At 37.3% G+C, this 20,804-nt stretch overlaps 1 protein-coding gene across 13 annotated transcripts in view; it reads right to left on the reverse strand.

Moving 5' to 3' along the window:
• LOC131035152 (uncharacterized) overlaps positions 1-20,804 on the reverse strand; it is a 258,229-nt gene that overhangs the window by 60,806 nt on the left and 176,619 nt on the right. For 12 of the 13 annotated variants that reach the window (XM_057966796.2, XM_057966797.2, XM_057966795.2 and 9 more), the window contains one exon: positions 19,752-20,135. In XM_057966796.2, coding sequence (XP_057822779.2) covers positions 19,752-20,135 — 384 coding nt within the window. Of the gene's footprint in view, positions 1-19,142; positions 19,271-19,751; positions 20,136-20,804 lie in introns of all 13 variants that reach the window. The other variant, XR_009103920.2, reaches the window with a different exon arrangement.

Below are 20,804 nucleotides of genomic sequence, written 5' to 3' on the forward strand. Positions count from 1 at the left end.
TTTGACATATGTCATCTCTGGAATATTCGACCAATGGATAACAAGGCTAGGTGCCTCGAAGTTTGTGCCATCATGGACGAGTCAAGTTCATTGCATCTAGACATGATGTGGAACTCCTTGATTTGGTGAGTGGCGACTGGGATGCCACCTCTACTTGTTCTCGTAGACTTGATTCATCATCATGAAGGGATGTTAAGCGATATCTCTTGATACTCAACATTTCAAGTTCACTCAAAGTAGTGGTGATGGGAAGCATTGATGCAGCTGAGTCATTCTTCCATCCTCGTCTGCTTGCCTTGGGGTGATTGTGTAATTTCTCCTTCGCACTCCTTTGATCTCTTCATGTCTCCATGGTGCGGTGAGAGTTGAGATTCCTCTTGGGCATTTTGTGCTTGTAAATGAAGTTTTCTCCTTTGCATGGTGGTGTAGATCTTACAATCTTCCTCCTTTTTCTTTGCAATCACCATCCTTAATGTTTTTGTGTTTGCTGATGAAGTTTTCCTCTTGAGGACATCTTCTTGACCTTGACATTGAAATTTCCTCCTTATGACACTTGTTTTAATACTCCTCCAGCCTGATCCTTTTGATTTCTTTCTTCACCTCCTGCAAAACAAACAAATGAGCATCAAACACACATGATATATAAACTCTATAATCTCTTAATTTGACATAATTTCTGATTTTATGTGATTTGCAGGTCTGATATGTGTCTCTATAAGGGAAGTCGTTGTCTTTGTGCTGGAGTTTGCTGCTATCCCTGGATGAACTTTGCTATTGTATGATGAAGTTCGCTCCTCTTGATTCCTGAGTCTGCAATTTGTGTGATTGAATTAGGTTTCCCTTTGATGAAATATGCTGCCAAAGCTGATTGAAATCGTTGCCTTGCTTGTGAAATTCGCAGTCTGCTGATCAGATTCGTTGTAGGAGAAAGAATTGCTTTGAATTTGAATGCTTTGAGTCCCTTTATATAGGCACATTAATGGAGAGGTATGTCCTTTACACTGAAGGCCAACTTGACCTCAAGCAAATAAAAATTAAATTGTCTTTCCTTAGGGTGGCCGACTTGACAAGTTTATAAGCATTTTCCTTTCTAAATTCATGTTTGGCACTAAAATGCATGCTTGCAATGGTTAAAAGAAGGAATTCGCTCTCGATATGAAGCACTTGAAGTGATTTCGCTCCTAGAGAGGAGCACTTGAAATTGAAACCGCTCCAAAGGAGGAGCACTTGAAGTTGATTTCGCTCCTAGAGGTGAGCACTTGAAGTTCACTCCAAAAGGGGAGCACTTTAAGTGAAATTCGAAGTAAAGTCATGTTCACTATCTTCACTCATGACCACTCAAATACTTTAAATCGTGCTCAATAAAGGCTTCAAAGGTAAAGTTGCTTTAAGGGGAGAGCTCATGGAGCAAATTTCGCTCTTATGATAGAGCACTTGAAGTTTTCGCTCTGAACTTGGAGCACTTTAAGTGGATTTCGCTCCCAAAGAGGAGCACCTGAAGTGACTCTCAAGTTGACACTTAACTCTCCTTCGCTCACTCTCCTTCACTTTCTCAACTTAAATGCATCAAACCATGCTCGATGTGAGTTTTTAGGATGAATTTCTCTCTGAAATTTGAGCACATGAAGTAGAATTTTGCTCCAAAAGGGGTGCATACAAAGTTCACTCCAAGAGTGGTGCACTTGAAGTGGATTGAAACTCGACACTTAGTGTTCTCTCGCTTGTTCTCTTTCATTCCATTCATTCAAGCTTGTTAAAACTAGGCTCATGATGCATTTTAGGAACAACTTCGCTCTCAACTAAGGGCATTTGAAGTGAATTTCGCTCTATGATACATGCACTTGAAGTTTGCTCCAATTTATATGCACTTGAAGTTCGCTCCAATTTACATGCACTTGAAGTTTGCTCCAATTTATATGCACTTGAAGTTCGCTCCAATTTACATGCACTTGAAGTTTTTCGCCCGCAACTTTGAGCACTTGACATGACTTCTCATGAAGATTACTCAAATTCAGAGGCAAAGGAAATGCTTTTCAAGAGGAGATCACTCAAATTTACCATCTCCAGCAGCTCTTTATCAAAATCTCCATTAATTCGATCCCCCTCACTTGTTTATGTTATGCCAATCAGTAAGGTTAGCAAGTTAGTAAGTTCGCTTGAATGCAGGAGCAAAGGAAGTGCAGTTTGCTTCTCTTGATGAGCAAATGAAATGTATTGGACAATTTGGATGGTAGTGGAAGTCACCTTAAATGGCTATCTCTAGCCTGCTCTCAGCCTTCCAATCACCAAGAATCCTCGAAGTAGTTCTTCCATTCAAATTCTGTTTTCATTTGTATTGTCCTGATCAAGCCTCTATCTTTGATTTGCTTCCGTGTATGGCTTGAAACTTAGCTCTTTCAGATTGTTGTTGTTCCTTTCCTCATCATTCAACCACATCTAGCGATCATTCTTCACGTATTACCCTTCTCATGATGTCTCAAAATCTGGAACTACTTCTCATGATGATTCAAAATCTGGAACTACTGAAGTTGATGAAGAAATCCACTCAGATTTATATGTAATTAGCTTGTTTATCCTTCAAAACTAAAAGGTTATCTCCTTTCAATCTTTTAACATTAACACCGTCCTCCTTGATTCAGTACTTGTCTTGCATCTGATTTGAGCCTTCCTCTCTTGGTACTCACTTGGATTGCTTTGAAAAGTCTATTTTCTGATGGAAAATCATCTTACTCCTACAAATCGTCTCCTCTCTGCCTTAAATTTGCTTGAATAACCTCTGATGTTACCCTGGCTATGCTGTAAACTGTTTGAGAATCAATTTGAAAACTATCTCTGTTGTTGATCAAAATATTTGCAACCATCATGGAATTCACCTTTACACAATGTGCTGATAGAATTTACTGGGAAATTCGATCAAAATTTGCCTTAATGACTGCTGCTTCATGCTTCCTTGGATGCTCATCTTTCTCTTTTCTTTTATCTTCATACCAAATCTGAAAAGAAAAAATATTTTGCATCAAAACATTAGAAATGAAAAGAATTTTCTGCAAAAATCAAACTTCCTACAGCCTATTCAAGTCTGGACTTCACGATATTGATCAGGATATATCTGGAAAATTCGCTAAAATCAGGTCTGATCTTAATCACTAAAACTGCTTTCTGAATATCTGATCAGAATCTCTTATTGAATGGTGTTAAAATGACGTGAATCACTCTCTTTATATGGGCGTTGGATGCTAAGGATCTGTTTTACTCTGTTCTTGTTAAAGTGACTCATCCTCATTTAAAGGTCAGATCCCTATCTTTTTGACACCACACCTTAAATTATGTCTCATCATGGCTTCTGCTGGGGGTATTAGGGGTCAAAGGGAAGTGTGAGGTGGCTACTTCAAACTTTGTCTTCCATCTTAGAGCTGGGTGGGGTCCAGTATATAAAATAGCATTGTTAATATCTTAAAAAAAACCTTTTAAATTTCCACCTCAAGAGCTTGTGGGGCCCAAACAATGATATTGTTGGCATGATTGGCATAACTGATGCAGATGAACAATAATGATTGAACCAATAAAGGACTGTTTGTGATGACATTGTGATGAAGAGATTGAGATTGCACGATTGGATGACTTTGATCAGTTATTTGTGTTGTCATTGATGGCAACTGATGTTTGCTATGTTGTATTTTGTCATCTTAGTCTGTTTGGTCTACTGGAACGACCTTACCGGTAAAGAAACAGGAAACAGAGAATTAGGACCTTAACCGGTAAACGAGGAAAAGTTTTGATTAGATCTGGCGATTGGTGATGATTGAAGTGTTGCGGTTTGGAATGTGAGTTTGTATCATTGTAATATGTATTTGACCGGAATCGCATCATGTTTTGGTTACTAGAAGTCATGTTCATGATTTCTGTTGTATTTTTGCTAGGGTTAAAGAAGGGTTTAAGGACTGGTAAAGAATTCTCTTAACCAGTAATGATTTCGAGTTCGGCGGTGGATCTACATCAAGTTCAAATGTTGGTGATGACGTGGCTGAAACCACGTGAAGTGTTTGAATGATGTTTTGGCGCATTTGAAGATGGAATTTGTTGGGAAACAGCAAAGCGCTTAGAAGAGTTTTCTAAGGGTTTGACTTTGTATTAGATCAAGCTGCGGTGATCATTCAACGGTTGTAATTGATTGAATGATCCATATGATGATCAATGATGATCTGTAATGAGTTGTAAAAGATCTGTGCTGATCTATGTTGTAAGTCTTAGGGTTTTGTAACCGACTAATTTGTAAAGGTCATTTAGGTCGGTACAGTTGATGGTTGTTGAGTCGGTGGTTTTGAGAAGATTGTGAAGCCGAACCAGAGTGTAGTAAATTTGGAGCAAAATTGGATCTGATCCAACAAGCAATTAAGTGCTATACCTAGATCATTCGTTGTTGTTCCCTAACAGTGGCAGCAGTCAAAATCCCTTAACCGGATAGGTCCTAACAGGCCTTTCATTGTATTTCCCTTAACCAGGTAGCTCAACATCTAAGTGTTAAATCCTCTTGTGAGGTTGATCGTAACAGATCAAAGCTCCTAACAGCGCTCATCATCTAAATCCCTTAACCAGGTGACTCCTAACAAGGCATCTTTGTAAGCTTCTAACTGGGCTAGGCTCCTAATAGGGCGCATTCTGAAAGAGTGCACAATTTTTGTGGGTACCAATTCCCATCGTGGTTTTTCGCTATTTGGGTTTCCACGTGAAAATCATGATGTTCACATGGTGAATGTTTTTATGTGTTGTTCTGTTTTACTTTCAGTTTATGCATGTTGATGAACACTTAATGAGCAGTTCTGATGAACCGGTTTAACAGTTAGATATCAGTGATTACCGGTAATGGTAAATAGTTTATTACTAGTTTATGATTGATTTGGTGAAGTTTTATAAGTTGAAGTTTTAAGTTTGAAATTGTTGTTAATACTGATTCACCCACCCCTCTCAGTATTAACCGGATCCTCTAAGATTAACAGATACAGTAGTCAAAGAAAATGCTCTATGCCTTAATAGAACCCTTTTTAAATCTCCACTTCAGATTTCGTGGGGCCCAACATGTGTGAGAGGAATGTGGGATGGAAGGAATGTGAGAGAAGAGTGGTAAGGAAATGCCACGTAGGGAAAGAGAAGGAATGGGATGTTGGAGGAAAGGGAGACATAAGGGGGTATGGATGTAGGGAAATAGGTAGAGTGAGTGCTACGGTGGGGTAGGGAGGTTTAGGATGCGGGAGGTATAAGGGGTAATTGAAAGTGGATACAAGGTTATAAGAAGTGTTGCGGTGGGAGGTAGGAGTTAGGAAAGGGAATAAAGGGGTAAGGAAGGTAGTAAAGGGGGTAGAAGGTGATAAGGAAGGGGTTGGGTGTAGGATGTAAGGGGTAGTGAAGGGGTTGACGGTAGGTTAGGATGTAAATTAAGAGGGGGTTAGGGCTAGTGAGGGTGGAAAGGAAGGATAGGAGGTATGGTGGCAGGGGAAGGTAAGGGAGATGGAAGTGGTAGAAGTAGGAGGTGTAGGTTAGGAAACTAGGAGTTGGGGAATGAAGTTAGGAGATGAGGATAGATAAGTGGGTAGGGAAGCTATGATAGGAAGGGTAGTGATATAGGATGGTTAATAATGAAGGATGTAGGGGAATGTAACAGATAGTCAAGATGGGATGTAGGTAGTGGTAGGGATAGGTTAAAATGCAGGATGGAAGTTGGGAAATATAAGGTAGTAAGGGATGGGAGGTAAAAAGGTTAAGAGATAGGATGGGGTTGCATAGGTGAAGTGGGTTAGGATATGGGGATGGGTGGAAGGAAGGGTAGATGGAGTATAGAAAGGTAGGTAGAGGATGAAATGGAAGGAAAGGTTTATGGATGAAATGTTAGAAAAGTGAGGTGGGGAGGGATAAATGATGGAGAGGTGGAATGGTGAAGGCAATGGTGAGGAATGGAAATAGGTGTGATCAAGTTTGGGCACCCACTGACAGTGTTGGGAGAATTGGAAGGATTCATGCCCTGGTAGGGGAAAAGAAGTGTTGAACCTCACTTCATCCTTAAGAGAGAGACTTGATCAGCTCTTGAGCAACTACAAACAAAAGGTTAATAGAAAAGACTCAACAACAACTAACAACTAAGCTAAGACAACTAACCTAGAAAGCGAAAAAGTGGGGGTCCCCATTTGCAATGGGGTGATGTGTGAAAACGTCACAACACATACCAAGTTAGTATACACAAGATTGCAAATCATAAGAATTATCCATCCACTTTAATCACACACAATTATAAGCATATATATGTATCATATTCATATACATTAAATAAGCATAATAAAGGTGCTCATATGAAGTCTTAATAGCATAAGAAGTCAAGTTATAACTTAAGTCTATAACATTTATGCCCCAAGGGCTTAACTAAAGTCTGGTGTGCAGCTATGAAAAGAAGACAAAACATGAGCCTATCACCGACCATGCCTCTATAGGCGTTTTATCAACAAGATCCAATGTATGACACTTGTTAATTAGGTAGCAAGCAATGGTAACAACTTCAACCCAAAACTTTTGTTCTAGACCAACACCACTCAACATACTCCTAGCCTTCTCCATCAATGTCATCTTCATTCTTTTGCAACACCATTATGTTGTGGAGAAAACAGAGTTGTCTTTTGTCTATTAATGCCACAGTCTTTATAGAATATATCAAAATCATTAGAGAAAAATTCACCCCCATTTTAGTCCTCAAACATTTTATTTTCTTTCTAGTATGCAACTCAACCATTGCTTTGAATTCTTTAAATTGATTAAAACGTTAGATTTACTCTTTAGAAAATGTACCCATGTCCTTGTGCTATAATTGTCAATAAATGAAACATAATATGTGAATTTTCTGATGGACGAAACATTTACAAAACCAAACACTTCAAAATGAATAAGATCCAAAACACCACAATATTTATAAGAACTCGAGTAAAAATGAAGGCGTTGTTTTCCATAAGGCAATGCTCATATAAATCAAAATCAAGATTACAATTATTCAAACCTTCAATTAGGTTTTTAGTTTTCAAGGTCCTTAGACCCTTTTCTCTAATGTGGTCAAGCCTCTAGTGCCATAACATGGTCTTTTTTGTAAGTAACTTTGCTTTAGAAGAAAGAGCACCCTTAGATACCCAAAAGCAATGTCCATTTGCTAAAGCGGAAACCCTCACATCTTCCAACAAAGAATACATAGATTCATTTTTTACATCAGTGGTATAACACTCGATAGTTTCTACTTCTAGCTTACACAATCTACCAAATCTGACACCTCTAGCCATTTTACATCTTGCATCAGAAAAGGCTTCCTGCACACCCACATCTATCAGTTTGCTCACAAATAACAAATCGTGTTTCCATCTAGGGATATGCAACACCATTAATATTTTTACTCTACCATCAGGAAACCTGATTCTAAATTTATCACAGCAACAATATCTATATGAGAATCATCACCCGAGTACACCTTACCTCCATTAAATTATTTATATTTAGAAAACAAAAATCTGTTAAAAGTCATATGAAAAGATGCACCTAAATCAAATTAATCATACATCAATACCTGCATGAGTAGCCAAAGCTACAATGAACGCATCATCATCTTCCTTCTAGGACTTAGATTTGAATCAAACTTCTTTTTACTCTTTTCTTTTTTACAATTTTTACGAAAGTGTCTAGATTTTACGCAATTCCAACAAATGACTTTGTATGTTCTAGGAAATCTGAATCTCCACTTGAACTTTGATTTATCCTGCTTCTCATTCTTCATGCCTTTTTCCTTAAATCTTCCACGAACAATTAGGGCTTCCTTTGAACTGATGGATACCTTCGTCCACATCTCTTCACCAAGCAAGGCATCCACCACATATTCAAACTTCAAAACTACAAAAGTATTATCAATAGCCATAACAAAAGAATCCCATTAATCAAGCAAAGAACAAAGCAAGATTTGACATTTCTCCTCCATCTTGATACCACCAAATGCCAATTGATCCACCACCATATTGGACGCTTCCAAGTGGTCTTTAATTCATCCACCCTAGTCCATTCTCAAAGAACACAATTTCTTCTTCAAAAAAATATTATTCACTAAAGATTTGGCTTGATACATCTCACCAAGTTTCTTCCATAGCTTCTTTCCAGAGGTCTCTTCATAGACACTAATTAGAGCAAAGTTTGCCAAGCACATTCTAATTAGACCCTTGGCCTTATGGTCCACAACATTATACTGAACAAACGCAATAGGATCTATAGCTCTAAAGACCTTCTCCTCAATAACATCTAACAAATCTCGATCTATTAGCAGATCTTCCATCTTCAGCTTCCACATTTCAAAATTATTTCTAAATTTTTTTTCCATCTCTATTCTCCCTAACGAATTTGTCATTTTAAAATTCTTGCAACAACATCACAAAGTATCTTCTGCAAAAGCTCCCACTCAAATTTGGAACAGTTCAAAAAACTCGACAACCCACAATTGAAACCAAAGGTCATCAAGCTCTAATACCACTTGTAAGGAAGTTATGGTAGCAAAACAACTTCCTATACTAATCTTGAAGGAGAGTAAAGTAAAACTTTTACAAAATTTTACTACAATTACAAAAACTTAACAAAAATAAACATAAATAGCATGCATACCACAACAAAGTGATTTATATGGGGAAAACTCTTTTAGGAAAAAAAATTCTCTCCAAAAACTGCCCAATATAATATTTAAAAACCAACAAAAGGTTACAATATACTTGCACAGAAAGCTTCTTGCAGGAGTATTACTAATGAATATCTAGAGGCAACTCGACAGCTATCAGACTCTCGAAATACATGATGCAGAGCATCCACACACCCAACCAACTAAGGGAGATCTTTCTCCCAACTCACCTATCCAATTAGGTGACAACAATTCACTTACTCACTAGTTCCTTCACAAGGTCATTGGTTACTCACAAGGCTACAACACCCCATAGGTACTCCCTTACTCATCAACTCACAACCAACCATTGGCATACATTCAACTAGGACAGACCAACATGTCTAAAGCTCAATCCAAGTTCTCCAACATTCATACACCCCTTGTAGCCATTCACTCAACACCATTCCCCTATTAGGACTTCAATCTCCACTAACACCCTCTCACAACATGTAATAGAAACCCACAAAAAAAAATGCACCCCTTTCTAAATGATGTTCAATTTACATTCAATATCTAAGTTATATTCTATTATCTAATTTTGGTATAATTCTTATTGTATATATCTGACTATATTCTTCCTTGTGACAGATGAGAGGAACATTTAATATTTTTTATGTCCTATCTCACGAATGCCACTTACTATAAGTATATGACAAACAAGGCACGGTCAAGCAATGCCTTGATCGGTCATGACCGATCAAGACATTACTTGATCGTGTCTTATTGTTAATACTAATAAACTGCATGTTACGTAAATGTCAATCGGTGTGGAGTATAACCGATAATTATCGGTGTTAACCAATCGCTACCACTCGATAGTATATCGGTGGCTGTCAATGCTAATAGCCGATAGTTATCGGTGTGTTAGCCTTGACAACCGATAACTATCAGTGTAGACTAACACACCGATAACTATGGGTGACTAACATAACACTACCCGATATGCATTCGTTATATACTATATGCACCTCGATATAATATGCAACCCGATATAATATGCAACCCGATCTAATGCAATCCAATAATATATTAATCGGAGTCATCATTATGTTAGATCGATATTCATCTAGATACAAGATTCATTAGATAGATGAACATGAGAAAGATGCATAGTATGATTTAATCAATAGTTTGGTCATATACAAATATAGAATGACTATCAAGGATGATTCAATTGCTTGATGGTTTTATCATAGTTATCGATATGATAAATGATTGAATGAGAGACTTCATTTATCTCTCATTCAATCATTTATCTTACCGAAGCTATTATGCATTAACACTCCCTCTTAGCTAGGTAAGATGAATGTAGACAATATATTCAAGCATCATAATTTAATTGATAGTGATCATTTTAGTCATTCATGGGAATCACACCACTTAATCATTTGGTATGAAGTATCACCTATACATGTGATACTAGAGTTCATTATGTCAATCTTGCAATTGACAAGATATCACCTAAGCATGTGATATCAGTATTGCCTACACGCAATACTTAAGGATAATCATATGAGAAAGATTAATTTCTCACCTTTATCCTAGTTGTGATAAGTGCACTTAACACTTTTATACAAGTGTTTTATCACAACACAATCATGGCACATCCATGACATACCATGTCATGTCCCCTCTTTAGCTCTGTCTAGCAGAGACATGTGAGTCAGCTTATTATGGGGTCGTGTAGGCTGACAGGGTTGGACAGAGACCCGGTATGGTTATTCAGTGTTGGAGACTTGGTGTTCTAGCAGTTATTGATCAATTGGGAGACATTCCTTGTTTTTAGGAGGCAGTTCCTACTTTTTAGGAGGTTTGATCATGCCCAAGGTTGGGTCTCCATGAGATGCCTCTTTGGGTTCAGTTTCAGAGAGATCGGGCTTGTTTCCTAAATTTTAGGAGCATCCCTAGATTTTAGGGATGAGACTACTAGTGAATCCTTGATTTCTGACTTCAGTCACAGACAGGTGACAGGATGATTTTAGGGTTTGTAATGTCAGTTGGGCATTTTGTGGCTATTTGGGTTATATTTTTAATATTTCCTAAGTTAGCGTTTAATAATTAAATAAGGCTAAGTTGTTAGCCATTTTGGAGTAATAAGGGGATTTTGGCCTCATTTGGATGCGCATCCTATTGTGTGATAGCTCGTTGGAAAGATCTTGAAATTCTTTAAATCTTTCTCTTTGGTCTCAGGGCAATTCAGTGAGCGGATTTCTGTCTATGAGGAAAAAGGTCATTTTCTAGTAACATGACCACTTTAAAATAAGAAATTATAACATTTCCACTAGACCACGCCACTTGGAGACAATTAGGGTTCGATTTGCAATTGAGAGGGGTTATAAGGGGATAGGAGCTTCATTCTATGATCATCTTTTGCATATTTGACAACTTGTATGAATTTGCTCTGGAGAGCGATTTCTAGACTGGGACGCAAACCCCAGGATTAGGATTGGCTGGGACGTAGCCCTCAGCAATCTTTGGCACCGGACTTATAAGGCATTGTGCGTGGTGATTAAGGACAGAGGCATCAATTCTCAGTAGGGTTTCAGCGTAGCCTACCATCTTTCCAGTGGAGACGTGGTTCATTGCAGCTGGAGGAATGCCATTTGCAGCAAATACACCACGTGGTGTATAGGGTATTGCTTGTATTCACTTCCAGTGTATGTGGGTTTGGAGAACATTCTTCATCTTCCAGTTTGACTTCGAATTTGTATGAGAGCTTGGGAAATACATTGGATTCATTGTTTAGCTTTGTAATTCAGACAAATCTGCCTGGTACGATTTGCAATAATTCTGACTTTTGCTATATAACTCATTTATTTCAGTATGGCTTCATATTTGCTGTTATCTATTCCTTCCTATGCTATAAAACAATCAAAAACACAAAAGTAAACAACCCTTTCTGCACTTCTGTCTAGTTCTGTAAGAAAAACTTAAATAAACAGGAAAACAGAATTAAAAATAAAAAAATTACAGCAGGTTAACAGCAAAGATCTATCAGGGATCTTTCATACCAGAGATCCAACATGATAATTGGTGTGGACACTGTAAGATCGTCACCTTATAATGTTCCATACAAGTGTTCATTATCTTGAGAGATCGTCAACTCTTAGATGTGAACACAAGGAATAGAATCCAAAAATTTGTCCTAACATGACAAAGAAGTTTACACATTAAAAATCTTATGGATATTTCACATATAAATTACAAAGCAATTTACCTTTCTGTCATACCTAAACCTTTTCTAAAGTGATCAACCTTCACTCTGGAAAGGGGTTTGGTCAGAATATCTGCAATTTGATCTCCTGTACAAACATATTCCAGTTGGATTGCATTGCTATCTACCATATCTTGCACATAGTGGTATGGAAACTCAATATGTTTGGATCTGTCATGAAACACTGGGTTTATTGAAAGTCTTATGCAACTCTGATTGTCACAGTGAATAATAGTGGGTTTCATAGGTTCTCCAAACAACCCTACAAGCAACTTCCTGAGCCACACTGCCTCTCGGGCAGTCATAGAAGCTGCAATGTATTCTACCTCGGTGGAACTTTGAACTACAGAAGACTGCTTCCTGCTGATCCAAGATATCATAGCTGAACCTAGACTAAAACAACACCTTGAAGTGCTTTTCCTGTCTGTTACACTTCTGGCCCAATCTGAATCTGTAAATCCATGTAAGTCTATCTCAACCTTCTTGTATTTGAGACCAAGGTTTAGAGTACCTTGTAGGTACCTCATAATGTGCTTCACTGCAACCAGGTGTATCTCCTTTGGTTCACACATAAACTGACTTAAAGCATTGACTGCATAACAGATATCTGGTCTTGTATTTACCAGATACATCAGGGACCCAATCATCTGTCTGTATTGAGTAGGATCAGTGGGTTGTGACTCTGCTGCTACTTCTTTGAGCTTATGTAGGTTGGTTTCCATAGGAGAGGTCATGGGTCTACAATTTAGCATTCCGAACCTCTTCAAAATATCCAAAGTATACTTTCCTTGGTTTAGTATGATGTTGTTAGAATTCTACCATACTTCTAATCCTAGGAAGTAATGAAGGAATCCTAAGTCCTTCATATCAGATTCTTTAGATAGATCATTCTTGCATTGTTTTATAAGTTGATCACTTCCTGTGATTAATAAGTCATCAACATATAAGATCAATATTGACATGTCATCTCTATTTCTTTTGTAGTAGAGATTAGGGTCTGCATCATTTTTGGAAAAACCTAGTCCTAAGAGATAGGTGTCTATCCTTTCATACCATGCCCTGGGAGCCTGTTTGAGCCCATAGAGAGCTTTCTTGAGTCTACACACATGAGACTCTGAGTCAAGAATTTCAAAGCCTTCAGGTTGCTCTAGGTAGACTTCTTCTGAAATCTTGCCATTTAGGAAGGCTGTCTTAATGTCCATTTGGTGTACCTTCCATCCCTTTGCTGCTGCAATGGCTAATACAGCTCTTACTAAGGTGTACCTGGCAACTGGTGCAAAGGTTTCTTCATAATCTATTCCTTCCCTTTGTGAGAATCCTTTGGCTACAAATCTAGCCTTGTGTTTTTCAATACTGCCGTCTACAACATGTTTGATTTTGAAGAGCCATTTAGATGAAACCACAGATTTCTTGATTGGTCTAGGAACAATCTCCCAAACATTGTTCTTCATAATCGATTGATACTCTTCAGACATGGCATCCTTCCATACTTGATTTTGAAGTGCATCTGATACATTGCTTGGTTCAGCTTTAGAGAGGTCATTCATAAGGGCAACATAGCTAGCAAATTTATTAGATCTTTTGCTTTCTCTGAAAGATCCTAAGGGAGCAGCAAACTTCTAAGCTTCTTCTACAGTTTTGGTGGCCCATGGTGGTCTTTTCTTGAGGTTTTCTCTAGGTGGACTTAAAGTTTCACTCATTGTTTCCTCAGGATTCTCCCTTTGAAGCTCAGGGGTAGGATCTCTATCTAAGCCAGGGTTCGGAATAGGGATTTCAGGATCTAGAGAGCTTTGGGCTCTTTTGAAGGCTAAGTTTTCCTCAAAGATCACATCCCTCCTTAGTTCAATGTTCTTTTGGCTAGGCATATATATTCTGTAGGATTTGGAGGTTTCATTGTATCCTACAAAGATTCCTCTCTTTCCAGAGGGTTCTAATTTTATTCTTTTCTCCTTAGGTACATGAATATACACTGGACATCCAAAGATCCTAAGGTGACTTATATCTGGTTTTGATTTTGTAAAGACTTCTTCAGGGGTCTTGTCTTCAAGATGGGAGTGAGGACATCTATTTTGAATGTATACTGTAGTGCTAGTTGCTTCTGCCCAAAGATTGATGTTTAGATTCTGATCAAGAATCATAGCTTTGGCAGCTTCAACGATTGTCCTATTTTTCCTTTCTGCTATCCCATTTTGTTGAGGGTTGTAAGGTATTGTTAACTCCCTCTTAATCCCTGAATTTTTGCAAAACTCTTTAAATAATTCTGATGTGTATTCCCCCCCATTATCAGTTCTAAGGGTTTTAATTTTGTTTCCTGAGTGGTTTTTGTTAATGATTTGAATTCTTTAAACCTACTAAGGATCTCTTCTGATTCTTTGCATTTCAGAAAGTAGATCTAGGTTTTCCTAGAGTAGTCATCGACAAATATCACATAATACAAAAATCCCCCTAATGAATTTACAGACATAGGTCCACATACATCAGAATGAATTAACTCTAAGACTTTACTTGTTTTCCTAGTACTACTCTGAAAAGAACCTTTAGTGTTTTTGCCTAGGGCACATCCTGTGCATACCCCTGAATGACATTTCTTTAGCTTAGGTACACCTATGACAAGATCTCCCATTGATGATAAAGCTCGAAAGTTTAGGTGGCCTAGTCTTCTATGTCAGATTTCATTGGTGTCTGAAGTTTCATGAATTAGGGCTAGATTTGGCTTTGTGCATAGCTCATATAGGTAGCCTTGCCTTTGACCAATTGTACTCGCCTTCTTGAGAGATGAGTTCTTTGGCCAAGCTAACACTTTGTTGTCCATGAATGTCACTCTGTATCCATTGTCCTCTAGTGCTGATATTGAGACATGATTCCTCTACTTGCCTGGGACATAAAGTACTCCTTCAAGTTGTAGTGATACACCTGATTTCAGTTTGATGGTGCAGTTTCCAACTCCTTTGACAGGGTGTGTGGAGTCATCTCCGATGGTTACCTCTTTATCATTTTCCTCTCTCATAAAGTCTAGTACTTCTCTGAATCCTGTGATGTGTCTGGATGAGCCACTCTCGATTACCCAGGAGTTCACTTTGTTTGATGTTTGATGTGTGAGTGTTGAATAGAGCACATACTTCTCCGAGTCCTCTTTTCTTTTTGATTTTCCTGATTTGGCAAATGTGGCTTGTTTGGCTCTTTCTGGACATTTAGCAACAGTGCCCAAATTTGTCACATTTGTAACATTGAATTTGCGATAGGTCCTTCTTGAAAGAGTTCTTGCCATGACGACCCTTTCTCTTCCTGAATTGCTTCCTCTTGCCCTTTCTATCTGAGTTCGTAGTTAGACCATGAAGATCTTCATCTATATTCTTTTGTTTGATTCCTTTCTTGTTTTGCCTTGATTCCTCTTGGAGACAGTCAGCCTTTAGTCTATCGAATTTTGGAAAGTTGTCCCTTGCACTGATGCCTTGGACAAATGTTTCCCAGATACTAGGCAACCCATCTAAAGCAATGAGGGTTAATTCTTTGATCTCATATCCAAGGGTTGCTAGTTCATCTTTTAAATTCGATATCCGCATGAAGTAGGCGTTGACTGATTCTCCTTTCATCATGGTTATATGATTTATCTCTCTTTTTAGAGCCAAGGTTCTACTGGCATTGGATATCTCAAAAGCGTCTTCAAGTGCTTTGAACATCTTGAAGGCTGATTCGTGTTTCTTTATGATGGGCATAATATTGTTCCTTACCCCATCAAATATTATTTTGATAGATTTATCTTTTCCTTCTCTCCAAATTGCTTGATCAGGTTCAATCTCAGGTTCTTTGGATTCAGTTTTTACGAATGATTCAACTTTGTTATCTTTTAGTATCATTTGAACTCTGAATTTCCATGCGGAGAAATCGTCACCTCCTGCAAGTCTGTCTTCAAATCTAATAGCGCTGGCCATTGATAGGTTTGTGATGTTGAATATATACTTGATTTGAATTTTACGTAAAATTGAACAGCCTCAGGTTCGATTTAACTGTAGCTCTGATACCATGTAAATGATCTTCAATTTACATTCAATATCTAAGTTATATTCTATTATCTAATTTTGGTATGATTCTTATTGTATATATCTGACTATATTCTTCCTTGTGACAGATGAGAGGAACATTTAATATTTTTTATGTCCTATCTCACGATGCCACTTACTATAAGTATATGACAAACAAGGCACGGTCAAGCAATGCCTTGATCGGTCATGACCGATCAAGACATTACTTGATCGTGGCTTATTGTTAATACTAATAAACTGCATGTTACGTAAATGTCAATCGGTGTGGAGTATAACCGATAATTATCGGTGTTAACCAATCGCTACCACCCGATAGTATATTGGTGGCTGTCAATGCTAACAGCCGATAGTTATCGGTGTGTTAGCCTTGACAACCGATAACTATCGGTGTAGACTAACACACTGATAACTATCGGTGACTAACATAACACTACCCGATATGCATTCAATATATACTATATGCACCCCGATATAATATGCAACCCGATCTAATGCAATCCGATAATATATTAATCGGAGTCATCATTATGTTAGATCGATATTCATCTAGATGCAAGATTCATTAGATAGATGAACATGAGAAAGATGCATAGTATGATTTAATCAATAGTTTGGTCATATACAAATATAGAATGACTATCAAGGATGACTCAATTGCTTGATGGTTTTATCATAGTTATCGATATGATAAATGATTGAAGGAGAGACTTCATTTATCTCTCATTCAATCATTTATCTTACCAAAGCTATTATGCATTAACACCCTTGACACATCTTACAAGTTCTTCCAACATGTAAGATCCTGGTTCTCTACCCTCCCAACTACCCAAGTGGTCACAACAATGTTCATTGCAGTTTCACTGTTTTGAGGACTGTCATACCATGTGCAGGGACAGTCATGGGTTCAAGAGTCCTTCCTCATTCAAAGGTCTTCAAACAATAACAATTATTATAGAGGGCTTCTCTCTACTCTCTTCCAATCACCACTCACTGAGTAGTTAATCACTCAACCATTCAAAATGGAAACTCTTGTCACACCGTCAAACAGTGACAGTCACAGGCAGTATTAGGACAGTCAAAGAAATGTTGTGCATTTAGTGTGGTTTCATGACCTCCAACCCCTTGGAACCTTTGTTGTCCACATCCACTCTCCCCTCAACACTTCCTTCAATCACTTCTAGGCTTATATCAACACTACAACCCTCCAATATCATGTATGCACTGTGTTCTCAGACTGAGATGCGGAATTTCAGTATTATGTCTTCTTACTTGCACGTGCCAAACACTTCATGGGTCTCTGCAAACACAACACAAGTAAATTACATACTATTGTCTTCCATTCGCCTTTGTTTAACATGGAATGGGAATTTTACACATTTTACAAAGTCACTGTTTACCCTATTTAGGGTATTTGACAGTTTTTACAAGAATTGATGTATCTCCTCCAAAATGCAATAAAAATGAATGAAATCAGAACCAAACTACAAGAGATTCACTCTTCTACCATTCCTAATTGATTTCCAATACCCATAAACAATTTTTCACAAAGAAAAACAACAAGAATCAGACTGTAATGTCTGAGAATTACAAGAAATTTGCAGAGAACTCCAAGATTTTATTGATCTACTTTTTCAAAACATATCAACCTTCACACTGACCGAGGACAGGCTTATTTTAAATGTTCTTCAAGCCTCATCCAACGGTTATAACCAACATTTGAACTTTCTTTATCAACTAACACCTAATTACTCATAAAAAGCACAAAAGTTGCTTTAACAATTTTTAACAATATTAGCAACTTTGTCTAAAAATTGATCCTAGACTCGACCTAAGACCTCCATGGCTCAAAACCAATATAAATAGGTCCAATAGGTCTAAAAAACCCTTGCACATCAGTAAACATCATATTAGACCCATTGGTACACATTGTCCACACAATGGCAATTTTGACAATATTTATCAACATGACTCCTCCAAAACTCAACACATCACCTAATGGTCTTAATGACCTTTATTACATCAAATATGGTCTTCCAAGACCTTATTCATTGACAAAAACTCAAAAATCTTTAGCCTATTACCAATTTGGCATCATGGTGGCCCTCTTGTGCTAGGTGCTCCTGCACCAATACATCACTATACATAGCCGTAATACAATGCCCTCATAATATAGAGTTGCCTTCTAGGGCAAACAAAGCACACAAAATATCTACTGTTAGATCGATGACCTAATAATAAACGGTCAAGATTTACAATGATAAACTATATATAAAATGTGGCTTTATCAACTATCGAGCACTCTAGATGCACTTCCGCAACATACAGAATACACCAGTAGGAAAAATCCAGCATTCCTCATCCAACACTTAGAATACACTCGGAAGTGGAACAAACACAAAGTGTCTATCTAGCCATCTAAATGCACCAGTACCCTTTTACTATTGCAAGGTTGAGACACCATTTTCCTAACACAAATTAGAAACTGTTAAATTACTATTAGCATCTGTCACCTTGACTTATTACCATTTATGATGCTGCAAGGGAGGAGCCTTAGAGGAGGATTGCCTCTTCACATCCTAAGGCTTTGTCATGCTGGAGATCAGTAAGTATGTTCTACCGTGATGCTTATCTTGGTAAATTTCATGGCATTATGCAAACACAAGACATACATGCTTGTGATAGCTAAATTAAGTACAATCTCTCTAAGTTTTCTTTATTTGATGACCCTTAAGACTCATTCTAGAATGATGATAAAGAATTTGGCATTTTATGAGTACATGGAACAAAAATTGTTAGTCCTAACTCAGAATAGGTAAATAAAAATTAATTCCAAATGGCAGTGAGCAGATTGGTTGTAGTCCCATGAAAGGTTTGGTCTTGTTGATATTTCTTTTCCCATTCATGGGTATCACCAAGAATCTGACCACCTTTCCATCTGGTGCATTACTCATTTTACATAATGATTTCCTATTTTCATAAATACATGAAGATAGCGAAGAGGTCCCCCAACAATGGGTATTTATCTGTTTGTTGAATATGTGTTGAGTCACAGACCAATTAATTTCATTTTACAGCAATATCTACATTATGTGATTCCTTCTTGGCCAAGACCACAAAGGAGATTTACCAGTGAAATGAATGTGGTATTGCAAAAGGAAAATCTTACTAGTGTGAAGTTCATCTTCATGCATTGCAATTCTTCGCACAAGGAAGAACATTTGATATTTCTGTTTTCTTGCAAAGGAATTTTGACTTTCTTGCTGTGATAATTAAGAAACTATACTGGCATAAACTCTACAACAAGAATCAAGACAGTCATCAATATTCTAAAACACATCAGGTTTTCTGAAGGATAGAGATATTTCCAGAGAATTATGCATATGATTATAATAATTAAGCATTCTTGTTGCATCAGCATTTTAGAGACGGAAATGTAATATCAATGATAACAAGCTTTCAATAGACAAGATCAGAAAAGACTGCTAGGCTGAAACCTCTCGATGACACATGTAAGAACATATTTTTTGCACTAGTAATAGTTATTTGAAGTAATATCAGGCCTATAAATATCAGTAATTAAACTTCTTGGTTTGGCTTTAAAATGCATATAGCAAAGAAAATTTGAAGCAGTAAACTCTTAGAAAGAATGAGAATAAATTATATCAGCATCCAAAAATGACCAAAAATAGGTCAAAGGATCTAGAACATATAATTGTAAACAAACTGTCAACAATGTAGAAATGGTCTAATTTGAACTTTGTACATAGAGACATACATGTTTTTGCCTCCCCACCAGCTGTAGATGAAACAACTCCAAGGGTTGTAATTGACACAGTCAAACCACCATATACAATACTTTTCAGTAAATCCCAATCAGTTACTACTTTCAGATCTGCAATCTCTGTATTTGGTCTTTTTGAGAGTTCAGAAACTGATGTGCCTGTATTTGCTTGTTGAAAATCATCCGATTGTACAATATTTATCACTGTAGAATCTTGAGAGATCTCTGAGCTCTGTAAAACAGAATCTACTTTGTTTGGCCAAACAGAATCATCCACTTTTCTTTGTACAAGAGTTGCAGGATCTTGTGTTTCCACGGAATCGCTTGATTCAATACTGTCTAATTTTGAAGGAAATATTACCTTCCCTTGTTGGTCATCTGTAGAATTCAGAATCCAGATCAAATGTCAAAATAGCAGTCAATCAAGTTCTATTTAAGAGACCTACGTTGTTACTTAGCTCTTCTTTTAAATGGTGAGAGATATTTCAAGTTGAAGCATTAGGCCAGTATTGCAGGTTTATGATGATAATGACTGACATTTAATACTATATGGCCATTCAAACAAGGTCTAAATAAAATTAAAAAATAACAGTAGCTCCATTTTTTAATTTCTTTTTCATATACAGGAGACTTCATTGCACAAAACCATTTGTCTTCCATATTAACGAAAAATTAATGGAAATCCAAATTATTTTGGCACGATTCCTATTAAGAACACCAAATATTAAAATTCTAAGCCCTATTTTATTAATCTTAGAAAGTGAAAGGTTGCATATGATTGTTGGTTTCTCCCACAACATTTATGGGGAAGCTTACGATCTATATTTGGTAACATTTGGATGTAGAGGCATCCCCAGCTCTAGCATGAAAACCAAAGACGATGAAGATCCTTTATCTCCAAACAACAAATTATATGAGAATATGGGGGATTGAGGAGAATGAGATATAAAGTGTGCCCAACTCAGAAGAGTTGGGAATGAATTTATAAAAGTTGATTTGGATGATGATTTCAACATGTTGAAGAATAGCATGAGCAATTAATGTAAT

This window comes from Cryptomeria japonica, chromosome 11 (assembly GCF_030272615.1).
Source record: "Cryptomeria japonica chromosome 11, Sugi_1.0, whole genome shotgun sequence".
In the NCBI taxonomy this organism is placed as follows: Eukaryota; Viridiplantae; Streptophyta; class Pinopsida; order Cupressales; family Cupressaceae; genus Cryptomeria; species Cryptomeria japonica.